At 37.9% G+C, this 23,119-nt stretch overlaps 1 protein-coding gene across 1 annotated transcript in view; it reads right to left on the bottom strand.

Annotated features, from left to right (window-relative positions):
• DDX10 (DEAD-box helicase 10) overlaps positions 1-23,119 on the bottom strand; it is a 153,355-nt gene that overhangs the window by 94,329 nt on the left and 35,907 nt on the right. Inside the window, exons 12-13 of the mRNA XM_063148975.1 lie at positions 20,437-20,525; positions 12,081-12,546 (exon numbers count right to left, since the gene is read on the bottom strand). Of these exons, the coding sequence (XP_063005045.1) occupies positions 12,081-12,546; positions 20,437-20,525 (555 nt within the window). The remainder of the gene's footprint in view (positions 1-12,080; positions 12,547-20,436; positions 20,526-23,119) is intronic.

Below are 23,119 nucleotides of genomic sequence, written 5' to 3'. Positions count from 1 at the left end.
CTCGTGCTTGATAAAAAACTCAGGCTAAAATTACATTCCAATTCTCTGATGTTTCTTCACTAAAAGAATTTAATGTTTCTCATACCACTATTTACCAGTTAGTCTCTTTTGGATTTACCCAGTAAATATTCCATTATAACCGTCTTGGTTTTAATCACTAGCAGCTATTCTACATTACATCACTAGATGTTTTAAAAGGGCATTGTTGGTTGTAAGTGCTTCAAAAGTGTTCACAGGAAAAATAAAATATGAATTTATTTTTCCAAGAGAAAAAGAAGATTAGCAGTAACAGAGAAATTTCAAGATTGATTATCTTCAATGACCCACTGAAAAATTAATCTGCACTAAAAAGAGTAAAATACTTCTTGAAAATGTAGAGAAGTCAAAGTAATTTATGTTTTAAATTTCCCATGTTAAAAAGGGATTGTGAAAGTAGAGCCACAAGAACAAAACTGGTTAATGAAAACATAACATTTCCTTTGCTTACAGCACATGCTGATCTTACAACCAGAGATAAAAAATACCTGCAGATGTGATACATTAAATTCTTCTCCTTTTTTTAAGGCTTTCCTTGTTAAGATAATTATAATACTTGAACCAGCAAGGAGCAGAAATGTGACTCAAGTTCACTCAGTCAAAACATAGATCTTCAACTCCCACACCGCCCTTTCCACACCTAAGGAACTATGGGAGGCCATCCAAATTACTTTTGCTAACATTCAGCAACAAATTGTCCATAAACTAAAAGCTGCCTTAATTTGCATTTGCACACTGCATTTTCAATTTATATCATGTCATTCACCTCCTCCATAACATTATCACATTTTCTTCTCACATTCTTCTCTGTGCTAAAATAAAGTCTCTCTTGTAAGGCCAAAGGAGTATTTGCTAGAATATTCTCCACTGCTGTCCTCTTATTATGTCCCCTGTTGTCTTTTTTCTTCAATCCCATACCCACCTCTTCAGTACAACACGAACATATGAGTTAAACCACTGAGAAAAGTTACTAGTTGTGGCAGATTTTACATCTCTTCAGAACTAAAAAGGATGCCTTTTGAAAGGTATACTTATGCAAAATTCAAGTTTTGCATTCAATACAGGAGTGATTGAGTAATACAACATGGTTATAATACCCAGGAAAGTCAGATCAGATGACCACTTCCCTTTACATCTATAAAATGCAACTACTATAGCACTAAAATCTGTAGAAAAATAAACCACATATCAGTAGAATAGTCAGTATTCCAAACTGTGGTCGTGAGTAACACACAAACACATATGCAAATATTACTGCAAAAGGGGTGGTAGGGTGGTATAAGTTTTTATGAAACATGAAGTTAAGAGAGACAGAAACCTGCAGACAGTATCCTGTGGGGTCCTCAAGGGTCAGGTTCTGAAGATGCTTCACGGCTTTGTCACGCCCATACACAACTACTGCCTTTCAGCTCAGGTTTCTCACCTTATTCTCCTTTCTCCCTTCAATCCCCTCTTGACCCAATAGCTTCTGTGACAGATACTTACAAAGCCTTCCCTCACAATGTGCCTCTATCTTCAAACACTGTTTCTAAACTGATGTAAAACCTACATGTGCTAGAAACTCCCACGCAGAATGTGTTCCAAAGCTGGAGATGAGTATTTCTTGTCAATCCACTGATCAAAACACACACAAAATTTTAACTTTAGTTTGCAATTATGCTTCCCATCTATATGTCAAGTGTGTCTCAAATTTGAACCTGAATTGGAAACCTCAAGAAACAGGACATGACAAAACACAGTGAAGACTCGTCTTGCAAATACAGTACTCATCTGTGAGCCAGGACACGTAAACTTTCATGAAACTCCTTGGAAGTTGCTTTCTTCACACGAAGCAGACATCACAGGAAATGACAGCAACAGTTCACACCGAGTTCTTTAGCAGAAATGATGTGATTCCAGGTCAGCAGGCTATTCTCAAAATACACAATGATGAACTACTGATTTCTGCAAGCCCACAGTGAGTTCTTGTGGTTGGAATATAACAGAATCCAGGAAAACATGTGCTTATTGCTTTACAAGCATGTAAATAGCTATGGTTGAAGTACATTTTGGTATTCAGTGCATCTCAATGCAAACAAGCCTCAGATGCAACTGTCAATACACATTTTAGTACTAACAGCTTGTTCTTCTCTTCCCTTCCATTAAAAAACAAACAAAAAAAAACAAGCAAAAAAAAAACCCGCACAAAAAAACACTTGGGAATAACATTGGGATTTTGGGATTTGTGCCCTCACCAGAAGGACCCCTGCTTTGCATTAGTGCAATCTGAAGTATCCAAATGCAAGAATATCACCCACAAGTACAGACACCAAAAATCAGACTAGAATTTTATGTATTTACAGCAGAGGAACAGTTACTGCAAAAACAGTATTTTTCCCAGAAATAAGAGGTATATGCACCTACATGTATATGCATACAAACCTGTGGAGAAACAAACACATACTGTCATTTTATGCTCTGCAAGATGTGGTTTTTGTTGCAAAGCTGCTGGAAAGCTGCTACCACACAGCTGGTGTTTCGTAATTCTCCCACTCTTACTCAGGTAAGAGTCAACAAAAATAAAACATCAACTAATACTAATTTTGCTCAGTGTGGAGATTACGGAAACAAGAAAGGCACCTTCAGCAACTCCAGTTTAAAATGAATGGTGTCGTTATTAGCTACTCTATTAAATGGGTATAGTCTTGTGTTCCCCTCCCTGAGAACTCACAGCAAGATTTGCATTGCACAAGTACCTCAAACACACTCCTCTTCTACTCTGCTAGCAAGAAAAACCAATTTCAAAAACCACAATACTAGTGGTTTCATGGCTTGACATTGGCTTTTTTCTCCAGTGGCCCACATGCACAGCAAGAAGCACAGACAACATTACCACAGAAAATTACCATAAAAAACAGTTTTAAAAAATGCTTTGTGGTCTTGGTCACACAGGGGACCCATCTGAGGGAAATCATACTGCCATTTAGCTCCTCAAAAAGCTTCATGTGTCATTTTGTTTTCCCACTCAAGGTCACCCATCTTGGCTTTTTGAGGGATTTACTAATGCACCTCATGTTCTTGAGGCCTGTTTGCCAGCCATCTCTCTTTGCAAGCACAACCCTGTTACTTCACAGAGGTCCATACAGAACATATGGGCCATAAGGAGCAGGCAAAGCAGCTTATCTTGATACACTGAGCATCAGCTAGATGAAGATTTCTAGCAAGAGGAACAAGCACACATGTAGCTCAGGCAAAGGAGAGAAACCACTCTGCACTGAAATATATGGAAAACTACCAGAGGAACAGTGTGATAATGAAGAATGAGAAGACCTCTAAGACTTCCCCACCAGGCTAGCCCGAAGAGATTTATACTTAATTAGTTTTTTTACTGAAATAAAGTTAAAGGGTGCAGTCTTAATTGGTTTAATTTCCTTTCACTCATTCAAAGTAATGCTCCTTTGAGAGAATTTTATCCCCAGAGCATGCAGGTACTGCTTTATCCAAGATGGAGAGCAAAGAGACCAGGCTGTAAAAAGTGAGAGACTCCATCCCAATTGGGATGCCAACAGTACAATTCCTCACAGCTGGGACAAACCACAGCCTCATGGAAACATGGAATATCTGCTCCATGCAACTAAGCAGAATTCCTAGCTCCTGGTCAGTCAGTCAGCAGGTGCTATTCCAAAAGAGCATACACATTTTTCCTTTTTAAAATAGCCATTAAATTACAACCTTCAAAATGTCAGTGATAGTGTAATGAATTACCCCAGGACTCACTTTGGTTAATAGCTGATGAATCATCACCCACAAATTTTATTTTCAAATTATCAAACGATTCCATCTGAAAACTACACAGCTCAGACACAAATTCAGAAATGTGCCTCAAAGTATTGTTTAAAATGTGCATGGGTAGTTTGTTAAGCAATGCTTACAGTAGCAGATGTCTGTATCAGAGAAGCCACTCTACAATAAAGAATAATTCTCAAAATTCTAACTTTGCTGACTAATATAGTTAGAAGACTCCAGATACATACTGGATAGCTGGTCTGCATTTTTACAATTTCAGAAAGCATCATTCCTTTAAAAATTAGTGTTGTATAATTTTTAGTAGTATTTAATAATTTTAGCATTCAACTTCCAGAAAACTTATCCAAAATTATGTCATAGTTATAAACATTTCCAATGGCATTGATCAACAACCATTCAGGGACTAATGATTTTAAAGAAAACTGTGACATTTTAATAGTTTACAAATCCTACATATTTAGAGAATACTGGTCAAAACTAGGCAGATTTAATGCAGAGTATTTTGCTCATTCACCCTTATCTATGAAACTGCTGCAATATATTAAACAAGGCTACAAATCAGTGATAAAGAACAAATAAAACTGAAGATATTAGTGCAGGCTTGAGTAACCTACTAGAAGTATTAAATTAGTAATTAGTAAGATTTTAGTGAAATATTTCAAGTCATACAAGTCATACTCTAATATTTCTTGATATAAAAGACCATGCAACTCTCTCATTCATTTCAGGTCTATTCAACTGAGAGATAAAGCACACACCTCATTTCAGCCTGAATTTGCACCAGATGCTGAAACCTGAGCACGCAAATAATAGCCCAGCCTGCTCAGAGCACTCTGCACTGCATGAATCATCAACAACCTGAAAAGATTACAGAATAACATAAATTCCTGACTTGGAAGGGACACCCTCAAGGATCAGAATCCAGCTCCTGGCCCTGCACAGGACCATACCCAAGAGTCACACCATGCACCCGAGAGTGCTGTCCAAATGCTTCTGGGACTCTGCCAGGCTGGTCCTGTGGCCACTCCGTGGGGAGCCTGTTCCAGTGCCCAAACACCCTCTGGGTGAGGAACCTTCCCCCAAAAACCAAATTAAACCTCCCCTGAGACAGATTCAGGCCATTCACTGCTCACCACAGAGAACAGATCAGTGCCTGCCCCTCCTCAATCCCCCACAAGGAAGCTGCAGATGCAACGGGGCCTCATCTCAGTCTCCATGGGCTGAACACACCAAGTGATTTCAACTGCTCCTCAAGTGACTTCTCCTCAAGGCCCTTCACCTTTGTTGCCCTCCTTTGGACACTCTCCCATAGTTTAATGTCTTTTTTATGTGGTGGCACCCAGAACTGCCCCCAGCACTGGAGGTGAGGCTGCCCCAGCCCAGGGCAGAGCAGGACAATCCCCTCCCTTGCCCAGCTGGCCGTGCTGTGCCTGATGCTCCCAGGCCAGGGTTGGCCCTCCTGGCTGCCAGGGCACTGCTGGCTCATGTCCAACTTGGCACAGACCAGGACCCCCAGGTCCCTTTGTGTGGCACTGCTCTGCAGCATCTCATTCCCCAGGGCTGCCCCATCCCAGGTGCAGAATCCAGAGCTTTCCCTTGTGGAACATTATTGCCCAGCCCTCTCATTTGTTGAGGTCTCTCTACGTGGCCTCTCTGCCTTGGAGGGAGTCAGCAGCTCCTTCCAGTTTTATACCATCTGGGAACTTGCTTAGTATACCTTCCATCCAGGTTCAAAATTCAGATTGTCACACACAAATTTCGAACCACTTCTGTGAAGTCAGCCACAGAAACACGCTGCCAAACAGCCTCCTCTCCTTAGGGCAGTAAGTGATGTGGTGCTTCAGCAGGTCCCACAGAGGCAAGGCAGCTTGTGAGGCTGCTTCAGGTGGCACATGGAATGAAGGGGTTTAACTCACGGTTTCAGTAGCTGAAACAAAGAGGTGGCACTGCCTGGTTCAGAACTGTGCTACAGTGGCTACTAACTTGTCAACATCCCTTGATCTAGATGGCAAGCAGTACATTTCAGCCAGCTGGAAAAGCCACTGACTTCTGAACAAGTCCCACCAGACCTGGGAAAGCCTATCCTGCCTCAAATCAGACTCCTCAAAGCAGGTTTCCTACTCATCTACCATCCTTCTAGTCCTGATTCCTACCTACAAGAGTAACAAATGCCAAGACGACAGATTGTGGGCATCCAAAGTACCATTATTCACAGAGGTTCAAAAGCACCCCAACACATTAAATTCTCCACAGAAGCAAAGGCCAGCACATCAGAATTATGTACTCCATAACCTATGATACAGGAAGCTAGTATCTGTGACAGGGGCAGATATATCAAATACAATTTATAAATATTCATAAAAGCCCCATATTCTTATCCAGGTTTTCAACATGATTCAAGTATTTAGGATGACAGTCTTGAACATATATCCTTAAAGGTTTATATAGCATCCATTTATTTCAAATACACCATTTACCAGTAATTCCAAGACTTCTAATTGTAGATTTTTAAAATTGACCTAAACATCACAGGGATTAGCACAAATTAGCACCTGGAGTGCTGTCTTATAGGTATAAGAAATCTAAAAACTTACAAGGATTTTTTTATAAACTACAGAAGTTCTTAGTAAGCTGGTAAAAATGCAATTGAAATAGAAATCTTTAGAGGGACATTTGAAGATGCATGTGGAGCCAACAGAAGAGTGCTAAAGCAGCTAACCTGAGAAAGCAATGAAAAAAGTCTAAACCAATGACTGATCTACAGAGCTGGAGCTCATGTAGGTAATGGGTGTTTACAAGGCACTGCCTGAAAAGCCTCTGCTGCACAGTTTAATCTAGCAAGCAAGTCACGAGTGTTCTACACAAAAATTATAGTGTCAGGAGAATGAATTATTCCACAAATCAAAAAAGAGAAGTTGTCCAAGAAGACAAGTAAATGGCTTTGCTCTGTCCTTTTTGTAGCTCACAGAAGGAGTCCTGATTAACAGGACTTTTAAAAACTACATAAAATGTAAAACTGGATATCATAAACGTACTTAAAAAAACAAGTCTTAGTTGTATTGAAGTTACTGAAATTGCTTTGAAAGAAAATGTGATTTCTTTAAAATTTTCTATGCAGTTCACAGAATGTGTTCTGTGATGACTGCTCTGCATAAAGAGGCTTGAGGTACCATCAGCAGGTTTCATCTCCATTCATGGGTGATAACTTTTGCTAATACTGGAATCTTGAAGCATTCTGGCTAATATATAAATGTAGGCCTAGTTCACTTGTATGCAAATATTTTGTTCTTCATATAAAATATTACTTGCTGCAATTCAACTAGAAATATATTAGCACTCTGTTACTGGGCTGAGAACCTAAAGCACTTACATTCTTCAGGAAGGAGACTTTATGGTATGTAATGCATCACACTACTGACTTCTATTTAACTTACAAATAAGTAACTTCTCTATTTTCTCTGCCAGACTGCTCACTTTGCAACATGTCTCCAAGGAATTATGCTCTCTTCAGAGCCAGCAGGCTGCCCGGAGCAGCTTTCTTCTCTTGGACACAACACACCGCTACAGCAGGAGCAAAGCAGGCTACCCCTAAGGGAAATGCCACTGCCAGAGCCAGCCAGCTTGTTTCCTTGCTTCTTCCACCCTTTGGGTATTCTTTACCTTGCTGTCCCCTGACAAGCTTCAAGGAGACAAAGTCAACTGCTTAAAATATATTAATATGAAAGCATAAGAATGATAGCTAGTAAGGGTGGTGAGAAGAATGAGATGTTTCATGTCAAAAAAAGGCAGTATATAAACATAAGAGTGGTGAAAAGCTCTCTCATAACAGGTAACAGGAGGAAAGAAATCCCATTCAGAGAGAAAAGACAGTGTAAGAGAAGCAATCTAGACAAATCACATCTCCAAATTTCGGTGGAGTGTAACAGGCTTCCTTCTCAACATCACAGAAGAAAATTCCAGGGGACTATGTCCTCATTTTGGTGCATATTACATGATGTTTCCCTGATTATGTCGTATGCAAAGTCCACATTACAAGGAGCTACCACTCTCTGTTTCTTGGTACAGACTCACCCATCATTGTAGTTAGGGAGATTTACCTTTGTCTCATTCTTTCCTGCTGTTATCAATATGTAAATATCCAGGTCATGATATGGCAGTTTATAGTGTCTGCTTCATGTGTTTGAGAGGTTAAGAAAATTTCACTGAATGTAAGAATAATGGATTGCAAGGCAAGCCAGATAGCTTAGACAGAATCACAGCACATAAAATAATTTCCTTCCATAGCCACAGCATTCAAACAGCATGCTCTTCAAGAGCCAGACTAACTCCAAGGAAACTGCAAGTACTATTCAAGACAGCCCCCTGTATGCTTTTGCTTGTTACAGTGTTCCAAGCAGCAATTGTTGAATACACCTGAGAAGTTTTAGGAGTCCATAAAACAAGGGATGGGGAAGCAGGGAGGAAGCCAGAGCAATTCTAAGAATTCAGTAATGTTTCCTCACTAAAACAGAAAATTCAAGAGCAGACGAGAAGTCTGACAGTATGTAATATGTTTGACAAGTTGACTAAAATTAAAGTATAAACAAAACCAATAAAAATATTATAGGTTTAATCTTAGTTCTCAAAATAAATAACGATAGAAGTTGAACAAGTAGAGCCTTTGAATTGCCAAATGCAAAAAGCAATTTCATAAAATTACCATTAGAAACAAAGTTTGTAACCAGGGAGTACTTATGGTCTTTGCAACATCAATACTGCTAATACTGTTAAATGCACTTTAAAAAAATAATTTCCATAATGTTAACACAACAGCTAAATACTGCCTATCTGCTAATGGCTCTATGCATATAGATGACCTTCTTTTTATGCATAAGAACACTGTACTTGTCTAAATAAGTCCCATGAGTTAGACCACCAGCTAAAAATCTTGACATATCAAAGTAAAATTCATAAATAGAGCAGTCAGTGACTATCTCTTTAAAAAATGAGCTAGGAAGCTCACAACAAAATTGCAATATCTGCCAAGGTCTTTCAACTTATCCAAGGTTTCTCCTTTTATACAGCAATGCAGAAAACAGATTTTTCTTTTATATGTGTTATCACAAAATGACAGAGACAAAGTACACATGCAGCCAAGGGACACACACCAAGAAAGGGAAAAAGTGAAATTGAGCCACAAGTCACACTGTTAGAAGGATTAACACTGGATGTGTCACACTTCACACCATAACCTCTTCTACAGTTAGGCTGGGTATCGTGTACATTCATCAAAAAAAACCTGTTCTACGAAAATCCCATAAATTCCCTTCAAATCCATCATCAGTTTAAATAACCCCTGCTCTTTTTCACCAGTTCATTTCCCTTGGTACAAAGATGGATGAGCCAACCCCACTTGCAAACAAAGGTCAGGGCTCTACATCAGAGCCAGCCTAACACTTCCCCTTGCTCCTTCTGCCATTGGAGGGACTAGGGTAGAGACAAGGATGAGGAAGCAATGGTGTCTCTAACAACAGCAATTCAAAAACTGAAACTAAACCTAATGTTTCCATTTGCAAAAAATGTCCTGGTGCTCAATAATCACAGCAGGACTGCTTTGGAACTGCTTTTAGGATGAGAAGCCCAAAGCAGGAATAGTGAAATTGCACAATCAATTATAGACATTAAAAGCATAAATGCAAACTGAATTTAGTCTTTGTGGGCATATTCACAAACCCCAAATTAGATAACCACATGCCAGGGTTTGCAAAGGACTCCTATCTTATTTAGCACACAGAACAGATTTTCCAAAAAATCCTCCTAACTAATGCAGCTGACTATACACTCTATGTTCATAGTCCTAGACACTCTGCAGCCTTTCCTAGTACTAATTAATGCAGCAAACTGGTTCCTGAGTCCTTCCTAGAAGGACACTGCAACACACAGCACCAGGAAAACTGCATTCACACTGCTGAGTGCATCTCACACCCCAGAATGCTAATGCTTTAAATATTAACTGATCTGTCTTAATGCAATAATAACCACTTCAGAACTTCTATCCAAGAAATAAAGAAATGGAAAATGGAAAAAAAATAAAAGCTTTTGCACATTATCAATTTCATCTTAACATTGAGAAAATGAGGTGCTGAGTTATGTCAAATAAAAAATGCACAATGCCCAAGAATTTAATGTAATTTCTACTATTTTGCATTTCTATAACAAAACCTTAAAAGTTAATATGGTTAGTGACAGAAACCTTTATTCTCTTTTTCTTACTAAAAATAGAATCCTTACATTTAAAGCATTCCATAATTTATCAATAATTTTCACAGTGTCATATGATAATAAACCCTACACTACTGCATGCCTTGATCAAGTTAAGCCGAGTATGCTCTGCATTTTGACTTTCTAAAAGCCACGTATTTCACTACTATAGGCATTTCTGCAGGAGTTTATTTAAATATAATTTAAGTTTTGAATGACACATATCTTGAAACTTTCAGTTTGTTTTTTTATTCTCAGCTGCTTAGAAGAGAAACTTAGTATTTTCTTATTATGCCCCCATGTACCAGAGGTGTTAGGTGGTACAAAGTCTTCTGCACTTGCACACCAATCATGAACTACTAACCCTTACAGAAGTTAATCCACATTTATCACAGAAAATAATGTCTGAGTTACCTGAACATAAACTAACCTATGAATGTTTCATGCTGGAAAACTCTTAAAAGGTTAGCCAGTGTGGTTACAAATTACTTTCTAAATCACCTACACTTTTCATAACATTTCTTCTGTTCATTCTTCTACCTCAAACTTTCACCTTTTACCACTTCCTCAACAAAACCTTGCAACATATTAAAAACAGCATGAAATTACTTGTGTATTTCAGCATGCAAAATTGTAGAAGCAATAAGAAAGCCGTGAGATGATCATTCTTTAAATAAGGCACAGATGTTTTACTCCTCTTTGCTTTTAAAACACAAGGCTCTTTTCCACATAAAACTGAAGTTGATTAATAAATATAAGCTACTGCCAGGCAGTGGCCATGCCTGGGCTGAACCACTCAGGCTGAGAATACCAGGGACAGAAAGTTAACTCTGTTTCCACAGTTCTCAGATGCGACTGCAACCTGTGCCAGCCTCCTCACCGTGGAGAGGAGAGTGCAGGCAGCAGTCAGATCACTGTGCAACTGCTCATCTGTGACAATGACAGCTGATAAAACTAGTTCATATTTCACTACATACCAAAGGAAAGATGCTGCTTATTAATGCAGCTAGTAGGATGACTAGCTTCAAGGTCATGGTAAGTGCCCTGTGGTAAGTAATAGTCCAGAAAAAGAAAGATTTAAAATACCAGTTCGAAAAAAAAAAGCACTTTGCTTAACAGGAGGTTGCCCTTGAATGCATCTAAGTGCAGAAGAAAACCATGCCAAACCAGATGGTTATTTTGCTTGTATCTTTTTACTACAGAAATACAGTTGCTAGTAAAGGATACATCAAAAAAAAAAAAAAAAAAAAAGAAATTCCAATATGCACATACCAAATCTGCTCTACAGAAATTACAAAAAAAATTTTAAAAAGCCCCAAAACTCCCCTTCCTGTAACACTGTATTTAAAGACTAAAAGAAATATTTCTCAGAATACCAAGGACAAAGGAAATCAAAATTATAAAGCTATGCACCAAGGAAATGAAAGATTTACATGAATACTTTCCATAAACCTTTATAACCATGCCTCACAAGAAACGTGCTCTTCCCCTCTCTCTTTGATACTGGCTCAATTCTAATAGGAATGGTCCTGTTGAAAGTAAAAGTCATTGTTTGAAGGTTACATTCTTATAAAGATCTTTCTGCTATGATTTCTTTTGGGAAGTGGCTCATTGTGTTTTGCAATTTAGTTCCCAGTGCTATAAACCGTGGTTCAGCATCAAAATTATGACTCAAAGTGGCAGCTATTTAGAGAGGTACAAGCAAATTAGGAAAGGATAAGAATTACAACTGTCACAATTTCCCAGGTTTTCGAGTCACATTACTCATAAATTTAAGTGAGTACAAGGATATTTGTTATGCAGGTAAAACTGTGCTAACAGCATAAAATGATAACAGCTCAGTCACACCACTGATCCTCTGGGAGTATTTATGACCTCTGATACATATGCACACCACGTCTGACTTCAAACAAGTATTCTGCTAAGAGCAGAATTTCCTCTTTTCCTCTCCTCCTTCCTTGGAGCAAGTCCAATAAAAATGATTAAGATTCACAAGCCTTACTGTAAAGCACACTTACCGGTGCTGGATTCTCTTTAGCTTCCACACCAAAAACATCCCGTTGTTTCACTGTCAGCAAATCAAGACCTTCAGTATCATCCTCGTCATCATCATCATCATCTTCAAAGAACTGCATGGACTCTGAGTTTGGTCCCCTATTAGGTACATCTTCTTTTTCCTCCTCCTCAGACACTTCTTTCAATTCATCCTCAGACTCACCACTCTCCTCAGCACTTCCACTGGAAACAGAACATTCCTCAGCTTCTTTTCTCCTCTGCTTCTCCTTTGTTTTGTTAACTGATGTTTTTCCACTGAAATTAGTTGCACATTTCTCCACTGTTTCCTCATTTAGCAAGGTGAGGGCATTCTCATTTTGCACTGTCTCCTCCAATGGGTCTGTCCCATTGGCTGCCTCGTTTGCACACAGCTGCTTCTGAACTCTTTGAAGGAATCTCACACGAGGTGCCATTGCAAGACCAAGTGACCTAAAACATGGAATGAACCAAATAAATTTAAAAGGCAGATACACAAAATTTGACTAAATTAGAAGCTCTCATTGATGGCTCAAGTGATTCAATTTCAATTATGATTCATATTGATACATTTGATCAGCACATTTAGAAATGTCTAAAATACAAGTGAACATTGGAAGAGGAGGCAAGATGAAATAACTGAGACCTCTCAAAAACAATTGCAAGCCTCCCAGGAAGGAAAGCAAACAAAGAACCTGGTAAGTTGCAGATAAGAGCCAATTAACTATCTATGATTCACAGTAAAACATGGTGGAAGAAACACCAGTGTAATTTGGTATTGAAAATACATGGATTACATGTCAAGGACTGAGATAACACTGATCTGTCAAGTGTCCTTCACTACTGGAAGTACACCCAGAACATTATTCCCCTGACCTCACAGTGACTGAGAGCAGCAGAACAAACATGGTATGGATGAATGACTAACTGCAGAAAAAGCTAGGGGAGAGACATTTCTCCCTTAAAGGCAATTTCATCTGCTTCCACCTCTCTACAGCAAGGCTTTACCTGCATGGCATACATAACTAACAGTGCCAGCAAAGCTATTATTTTACCCAGTTATGCATGACAATTCAAAGTTATACTAATAAGCATTACACGAAGGGGCAAAAATTGCAGAAAAAGCAAAAATCCTGTCTAGCAAAAAAAGTGGAGAGCACTGCATGGGAACGGATACCTTGACTCCAACAGCCCATATGACTTCACTGTTATTATACCTGACCCTGTCAATTCCAAATGAAAAAAAAAAAAAAAACAACAAACAAACAAAAAAAAAAACCAACAAAAAAACAAACAAACTGCTTTCAGAGTTCATGAGCCATCTCATTAGGTGAATAAAAAATGTGAGGAGACACTGGTACTGGTGCAAGGAACACAGAGAGAACCCATGACACAGAACTGAAAGTAGTACCTGGTGCTTGTACATACACTTAACAAAGGAATAAAGGATTTAACCAAATACAGTGACTACAGGCACCCACACCTGAAAAAGACCAGCCTCTTTCAGCTCAAAACATGCACAGCTATACACCAGCTTTCCTCTCAATGCTGTTCAAGTAGATAGCATAATTTATTATTTTCACTACATAGCCTCTGAAAGGAACCCAAGTTATAGCACAGGAGAAATATCTAATCCATACTATGCAGCAGAAATGTCATAATAAACAGTTGATTAAGCACCCAAAGATACTGCAGAGCAGCAAGAGTGCACTGTAGGCTCTGGACAGCCTTGAACTTTTAATGGTAGCCAATGGGAAAGGCTAATCAAAAGGAGTGCCCTGCTTAAACAAAAAAACCCAATTGTAATCACACCTGTGCTTAAACAGGGCACTTTTGGTACCAGCCACAGGTTAAAAACAGACACAAACCCGAACAGCAATCCACAATGTTAGAAAAAAGAACAAATATTCCAACAAATAAAGTTTCTTTTTAATGTTAAAATTTTGGTTTAATGTTTCTGATAATTCAGTACTGTTCTACATGCAATTAACAGCAATAACAAAGCAAATAGAATTTTATTTTAAAATATCAAAGGAAGTTTTCATCCAACGTATTTTGCACATTTACTGACAGTGCAGAGGGTAACTCAACACCGTTGGGAACTGAAATTGGAGCAACTAGAGATCTTAAACTTGTTTTACTGTTTGACAGTAAACACTAATTACCTTTGCAATGAAATGATGTGTTAAAGTTTGGCCTATTGACTAACTGTAATGGAAATAACCAAACAGCAGATGTAATGCTTCACTGCAGCAGCTGGAAGCCATTCAAACCTGGAATTGGGCCTTAACACCAGGCACAGTAAAACACACATCAAGAGATTGCTGCATTCAATCTCTTCAGCAAGGAGATCGAAGTTGCAAAAATCAAATCATTTAAAAGACAAATGCTTTTTTGCTTTTCCAGATTTCACATTATTCTACATAAAGTATTGCTGTCAAGTGTTGACATAGCAATGCAAGCAGCAATACTGTATGGCAACTACACAATCAGTCCTCACTTCTCTTTCTCAAGCAGACAGGCACAAGGTATACAGGGTTGAAAACTCTGATTTTATCAGAGCTTTTCTTCTACACCTCCAGAGCCAGCATCAAAGATTAGGAATACACATGCATAGAAAAGTCTGACAAGGTGAAAAACTATTCTCTGTTCAGCAAAAGTTACAAAACAGAAAGAGCAGCCCACAATGTGGACAAGACTTCACATCACAGATCTTTTTTTCATTCAAGTATGAAATTTCACTTGCCAGACTGCTGTACTGCACTGATGTCTTACTTTAATAATTGAATAAAATTAATTGTCAGTCTTGGCAATTTTTTCTTCACTGCTTATCAAGCCTACCAAAAAAAGACTAGTGCTATCAGAATTCAAATTACTTCCAAAAGAATACAGACCTCAGGCAGAAGAGAGAGAAAAGGTCACATTTATTTGGTAAGACAGTAATAGTAGATAAGCTTAGAAAAAGTGTATTAAATAATCCCCCAATACTTTTAATTACATAACTTCTCAAAGAAATATCAGTGTTTTGGTCCATTACTGCCTCTTTTTCATAGTGTATTCCAAATGGAGAAAAATCTCGGACAAACAGTGTGGACATTTTACTACTGCTAAAAGCTTCCCCATATTTTAAGATTTGACAGTTTCTTTTGAAACTATTTCTTAATTATTCACCAAATCTATAGTTCAGTCATACTGAAACAACTCAATGTATGAACCAGCCTTTCTTTTCATAAACTACAAAGGGCATTATTAGTTCTCAATAATTCATTAGATGCCACTCAGATCATAATCCTACTATGACTGAAGTTGCAAATATTTTTTTACTTTAGTGCAACCATTTCACACACTCATCTGGAATAAGAGATGTGCAGGACTTTCTGATGAAGACAGACAAAAAGCAGGTAAGTTATTTAGTGAGATTTCATAAATCCTAACAGACAACACTAAACACACACTAACACCACAGTGTAGTCTTCAGGCTATGGTAGCCTTTAAATGGCAACAACAATTCAGCTGACAAAACAAACAATCCTGTTTTGTATTTTGGTGTGAAATGCAATGACTTCTTAAGAGCAAGCTCTTCTAGAAAGACATTTGAAATCAGTTTCTAAAGACAATACTGAAACCAAGGGAGTGTTTCATTGCTATAAATCAAAGTACAGCTGACAGTTCTATGGGTTCAGTTCCTCAGCTGAAACCAAGGTGGCTAGACATCAGCATTCCCTAACACTGATTAGGGAATGCATAGAAGTAACTACACAAATGACCTATAATGCTCAAGTACCTTTGTTAATTTAGTAGCAAGTTCACAAGGACTTTCAGGAAATAAATTAAAAGAGTAAAACTGCAAAGAAGTAACACTGTATGACTTTAAGGAGAATACCACTTTTGTTTCCAGTGAATACTGAAGATCAAGCGTCAATTAACCTTTTTCTTAATGAATTTAAATGAATGGTGTAACGGACATAAAATACTGTCTCTTCTAAGGCTTGTGAGCTGTGCTTATGCAAAGACCAGGAGTGTGTTTATATTAACATGCTAACTTTGCCTCTACTGGGATAAGAGAAAAACTTGACATCTCTCAACCTTTTAGAAAGACCAAATCTTAGACACTCAAAGCAATATCTATCTTTGCAAAAAACAAATGTAAGACCAGTAAAATTTTTAAATTTTAAGTTTGAAAAATGCTCCTAATTTGCTCCTAGAAGATTACTAGTCCTTTTTACAACATGAGCCAGCTGTAAACGGCTTCAGAACAATTTTACACAAGTTACTGATTTAGCCTGATATTAACTTAGCACATTTACTAAATATAGACATATTCCATTAGTGAACTACTTCAGAATGATGTGAACACATAGAAACACAGCACGGAGATTACTTTTACTGTGGTACAGGTTCAGACAAAGACCTAAAATAGGTTGGAAAAGGTTAAATACTCCCAGAAGCTATTTCAAGAGAAGAAATATGTATTACTTGCCTAGCAATACATGCTACATCCACATTTAACATTTAAAATAGAGGATGAGCAACCATTTGAAAACAGGACACATCGACTGAAAAGACACAAATCTGAACTAACAGGCTATCCAGATGGTCTGATTAACAACCAAAATGAACAGAGAAATTCTGTTTGCTGTGCTATTTACTTTACCAGCCAGCTTTATTCCTCTCCATCAAGGAGTTCAAATGCCTGGCACTCTATTAATAATAAGGAGGATCAAACTATTCAAGACCTCATGGGTCAGGACCAAAGAGAAGGAAATCAAATAGGATGTCATGGTTGCAACCTAATAATTCAGAAGACCAAGATGTAGTTCTTCCTTACCAAAGGAAAAGGAACCTCCACATTGCAGTTCCAAACCCTGGTGGTGCTCCTTGGTACCTGAGCCACCCTGACACCTGCTCAGAGGGCAACACAGCAGAGCACAAGCAACAAGGTTTTCTAGAGTCCCTTTCTCCAAGTTAGCTGGCTTAGCCAACTCTGACAGGCACTCTACTGGAACTGCTACTCATGCATATGCAAGCACATTCACTTCCAAGGTGAGTGAAGGTCAATAGCCAGCTTGGCTGCAGAATGAGGGAAGATAGCTCAAGATCCTAGAAGAAATGAGGATGATGACTAAGAGAATAATGACCCTGGACTTAGAAAGAGAAGACTGCAGCTTCTTCAGAAAGCTGTAGGCAAAAGTTTACAGAAGCAGTTAAGGAAGCTCAGGAAGGGACAGCTGGATCTCAGGTGTTTGAGGGGGAGCTCAATGAGGAACACCAAAACTCTGCAAATGACTGGAGGAAATGCTGGGGTCTGTATGAGCAATAGCATACAAGGCTGACATTAACCAGGTAACAGCATGAGAAATACTGAGTCTGGTTACAGGTGCATGAAGACTGGAAACACAAGGCGAAAAGTAATCAGGAGCTTTCTTTTTAGTTAGGAGATTAACATGTAGAAAAGTAAGTATAAGGAGAGCCAGAAGTAGGGCCAAGAACCAACAAAGAGATGACAAGACATGCAAAGACCGCTATGGGCACTGTCTGAGGATGAGACAGACAGCTGTGAGCAAGGTAACAAATAAAACCTTCTGCTCTGACCATGCAGTAAGGGTCAGGCCAGGGGTGGTGATTAGAGTGCAGTGGGTGTTTTCCCTGGTTAGTGAAAGGACAGACAGATGTGGACAGATGGATCTGCTATCACCCATTTCAGTCCTGACAGCACCTGCAGCTACCTACTGCTTTTTAATACTGATCTGCAAGCAATACTTGCAAGAACTATCTAGATACTAAGGAGTGTGTATTTGACATTTTCCCAATAATCTGGCTTCAACTTGTTTTATTTATTCTCTATGTACCAATACAGGGAGAAACAGGAAAATTTGCTGCATTTCTCCTGAAAGACATAACTACAGTCACAAAGGAAATAACCTTCCCTGGCAGCCCCTTAGAACTGTGACTAATCTGTCCATCCAGCACACTCACTTGATAAGATCTGCCCTGGTGAACAATGTACAGATATATGTATGTGTTAGCACCTAGCAACATAAAGTGCCTGAGAAAGAAAATATTTCAAAACACTGCCTCCTCTCCAGGAGACCAGACTATGTAATTATTCCTTTTCACCCTGTTGTTTGTTTACATTTTCTTATGCTTTCAAAGCTGTCCTTTGCAATCAAAAGACAAATTTCTCTTTTTAATGCAAGCATTGAGCTTCTCCTTCATCAGACTTAAAGGCTGCCTATGTTAACGCAAGACCTACACAAGTCTTCCTCCAGCAAATTATTCTTGATAGCAATTTATAATGAGAGAACACTGGAGAGAATAGTAATGCACCTTAGCTTAAAGGTGATCAATGGCTAGAATAGATGTGTGTGCATGTGTGTGCATACATTTTTTATATATTTTGTTTTATATATCTTATATATATATATATATATATATATATATATATATGATCTTATATAACATATAAAAATGAAAAATACTTGCTTTTCTGCAGACTCAATCAACAGAGCTTAAGAGAATCTCAGTGCACAGACATGCAAAGCAGGAGAGCAATGGGGAATGTGGGCAACAGCCTGCAATGCAAACCTGACAGGGGCATTAAGCAGCCTATTTTCTCTGCAGGATTTTTAGTGGAGCAACATCTATCAAGCTCGCAGTAAATCTCCACAGAAAGGCTTAAGTACTTTCAGAAAATGCACACAAGGTAAAGGGAAGAAAGGATTTTCATTTCAGGTTTTGCCATAAGTTTGTGTGCAGAATGGAAACCAAGGTTGGTTCTGGATGCAAAATTCAAACATACCAGACTTTGAGGGACTTTCATATAAATGAAGATGGCTGATCCATGTATCAGTCGCTGTGCACTGAAGTGCAGGGTGTATTTTAGTTAGACTAGCAGTCTGGAGAGTGGGGAAGAATAGTGCCAACAAACTAGAAGAGAATCTCCAAATTATCTCCCAGATTTATTACCTTCTGACTTTTTGATTATACTGCCACATATTTCACAGCCTTGACTAAACCTCTCCTACTCTCTCCAAACAACTGACTGGTTTCTTGCATTTTATTACAGGAATGACATTAGTAGCTTTCCAAAGCTGAGGCTCAGAATTATTTTGAGGAAGGTCCAAATCTGGGCACACAGACCTGAGAAGAACAGAACTGCAGACTACTCCGTCTACAGATACTAGATGGCAAACCATGCTGAAATCCAGAAAGAGGCACTAGGATTCTGAAAATTCAACATTATCACCATCTGCTAGTCTGTTTCTAACACTGGCTGAGTTTGCGTGGTTATCCCTCTTAGCCCTCATTTTCTGCAACTATTCCTTACATTCATAGCACAGTAAGACCTACAACAGATTTTAAAGATGCTGACAAACCACACAAGAGAATGGTCAGGCATTGCATGTAGCAAAGAATTTTGAGCTTATGCTAGTTCTCGTTTTTCAAAAGTCTCAGTCCATGAAGTTAAAAAACATCTTTTCTAATAGGCTTATGTATCTTAAAAAGCATAATCATGTTAATGACAGCACAGCACAGAAAGACCAGGTGTTCCAGAGTCTAGTAATTTGTCACATTTTAGTTCATTATACCATGTGCTGGCAAATTAGCCTTCTCTGTATGAAATCCCACACACATCAAATTAATTTACTGTGAACCTTTGAACACCTTGCTGCTCCCTTACGACTACCCTGTGTCCCCATGAGATTTCAAAAAATTCACATCTTAAAACAATTTCAAGGGGCTGTCATCTGTACAGTCAACCTGTCAAAATTAATTTCCCTCCCATACAAAATATGGAATGATTCACATACGTGTACAAAAATAGACATAGCAAAATAGATGCTATTCAGTCTAGTGCAGATGCTTCATCTTTACCAAACACACTGAATCTTCTGAAAAGTAATTGATGGCCAAAGAGAAATGTCCGAATTATACTCAAAATGAGACTCCAATACATAGTCTTTAGATAGCTCCAATTTCTTTTTAAATAATACACTTTACAGGCTGGTATTTAGCTATGAGGCTGAAGGGCAAATCTGGGGAGGGAAAAAACACCAAAACATTATTCTCTATCCTTTTACTTCAGAAGTTATGTCTTCTAGTATATATAGCAAATGTACCTTCTGCCCTAAGTTATTTCTCTGTACAGCATATATTGCCTTTACACATAATTTCCATTTAGAATGCTCTTGAAAATATGCAAAAGCTCAGCATGAATATGAAACTAAATACACTAGAAGACTAGAAGTCCAATTCTGTGTGTTAACACAATCAAAACAGCTATTTAAAGACTGTAAAACATCTCACTATACAGCTTTCATATTTTAAGTTGACCATACTTACAGAGCATATTCTGCTAGAGGCAATTTGAAAACATCAAATACTTCCTTGTTCTTCATTAAGTACACTGAACGCAAGTAGGATACAAAACACTGAAAGAAAAATGGAAGTATTCAACAAAAAAAGACATCATTCAATTACCAACACAAGAAACAAACATTATATTGTTGCTCTAAACACAAAATAGAATTTTACTATTAGGTAGTCTAACATAGATTTCAGACAGAAATTTTAAATTACTCATCAGACAAAAATTTATCATTATTACAGAAGTGATGCAACTTCAAGTGCTCATATATTTCATTACATTCACATTGGCTGAATTGACTGAATTTCCCAAGAGTATGTCATGTTGTATTTTCCTAGAAAGAAAATATGACAGATTAGTCAGAAGGAAACATCACTGATTCAATTTGATTTTTTTTCTCCTAGCTTTTCTGAATGTTGTTATGCTATTCCGATATCTAAATTATGTGGAACTTCAAACAGACTTTGTTGCTATCAATCTGAGCTGTCCTGACTTAATCTTAGCCATGAGCAGGAAGTTACTTAACTCAATATAGCTGCCCTTCACTGTGATCTAAGATGATTCATATTACCTTGCATTTACCATCAGCTCATCACATGCACACAGTCAATGAATGCAACTCAGCTGACCAAGACAAATTCACTATACAACACCTACTAAGACCAATCCAAGGTTGAAGTCTCAATTAATCATAGACTTTCTCCAAAAAAACTGGAAGCACTACACAGGAGAATAACTTAATCTTACATTGCATCTTCCCAAAAGGAAAGATTCTTCTTCTTCTCATGCTTCTTTTACATAGTCTAGTTCTACCTAGCAGCAGCAGCATAAATACTGGAATAATTCAAGTATCAGAAGAGATCCTTGGATTTCTGTTGTTCATAACCTTATTTTTGACACATGTCAAAACTCCTACCATGAGGTTTAAACCATCAAACACTAATAACAACAGCAAGTTAAGCTCACAGAATTACATTCAAGCATCCTATAATCACACCCTTGTTCTGTTATGTACAGGCACCTATTGGAGAAAACTACTGTATTAATAATTCACGTGGAATTTTTAAAAAAATCCATTTCTTGTTAACCTCAGATAGAGGAACAAACACCCAAAAGTCAGGAGCATTGATGTCTTATGGGGATTCTTTAAATGCTTGCAAGAGAAAAAACACTTTAAAAGGTAAAATGAAACATAAGACAGTAAATTAAGCAATGTTATAAACTCATTCTTTTCTTCTGAGTAAACAGAAATAAAAACTATTGATTAAGGTATGTAGACCTAAATAAAATATGATTAAAGGTGTGTAGAGCTAAGAGATATACTTTGCAAGCTGCCCATTAATTCACTATGAAAGTAAATTTTCATTTGCTTGTTTTTCCTAATGCTGAGGGCTTTCTGGGTAAAGCTTCCTTCCTGATTATGTCTTTCAATTAATTTTAGCTGTGGAAAGTGTGAGTTCAATTCATTCAGCTGCTACCAAGATTGAGATGTGGAATACTTACATCAAACACTTCTTTGCTCACATTGAATTATTAATCATTTTACAAAGGTAATTAGAATGTTTAGGAAAAGGCTTCAAATTTGACAGATCTCATTAATCTACTGCTGTCTAGCAAGTGACAAAAATCAATGAAAGCCTCTTTTTTCTCTGCAGTGACAGATGAAAAAAAAGTAGATTAAAAAATAAGTATCCTTCATGTGAATCTAAGATTTGCAGATCTGAATATCTACATGAGTCACTACTTGCTACAGGGCTGAAATCTCATTACGTGTTGGATAACTGATAAAACCATCCACTTACCTTACCAGCATGTGTTTCGTACACGTGGTCTAGAAATTAACAAACTATAAAGGGCAGAAAGAACACGCCTTTTGCATGCTTTTCAAGCCCCACAATAACTAAGAATGAAAGACCAAACAAATGCATAGAAGAGCTGTTCTACTTTACAAGAAGAGAACTCAAGCCATTTGCTTTATTTAATTTGATTTCAGTGTGTTGACTTCAACCTCTGTCTAAAACTCAGTCATCTCAGTTGGATTTTATTCAGTTGTCCTGAGACTTCCTCAGCCTGCACACACACACTGGAGCTGAGGGAGAACAAGTTTACGCAGTCTGAACTTTTTCCCTGCTATTTTACAATTGCTGTTGTCCCCTGCCACATCTGCTGTTCGATATCACTTTCAAGGCTTTTTTTTAAATAACTGAACACTGCAAAAATACTATATGCAGTAATTTCTATGGAAAATGTTATGGTTGGGGCATCATTAACATATTACAGTTATACTACAGCAGTAGCTACATGTCTCCAAAAGCAGCAGAAATGATTGTACAAGTACTGGAAACACAGAAGAAAAATGTACCATGCTCTAGGAATTTACTACCTCTAAATTTTGATTTATTGATCTATTTCCTGGATAACTGTTGTAAGTATTAAAATGCACACAATTCAACTGATGTGCTGTTTGGACAGTAATTCAAAAGTAACAGGGTGTGGCTGGAATCTCAGGCTGTAACACCCTCCACATCGCTCTGGGTGTCATGAAGAATTTAATGGACAGACATCACTTCAGTGCCACAATAACATTCGACTAGCAAGAAAAAAAGATTCTTTTTTTAAACTGTTTTCCAGAACTGGCTAAACTGACATATTAAATAT

The sequence above is a fragment of the Melospiza melodia genome, chromosome 2 (genome assembly GCF_035770615.1).
Source record: "Melospiza melodia melodia isolate bMelMel2 chromosome 2, bMelMel2.pri, whole genome shotgun sequence".
NCBI lineage: Eukaryota > Metazoa > Chordata > Aves > Passeriformes > Passerellidae > Melospiza > Melospiza melodia.
This window is presented reverse-complemented; position numbering and strand designations above follow the sequence as displayed.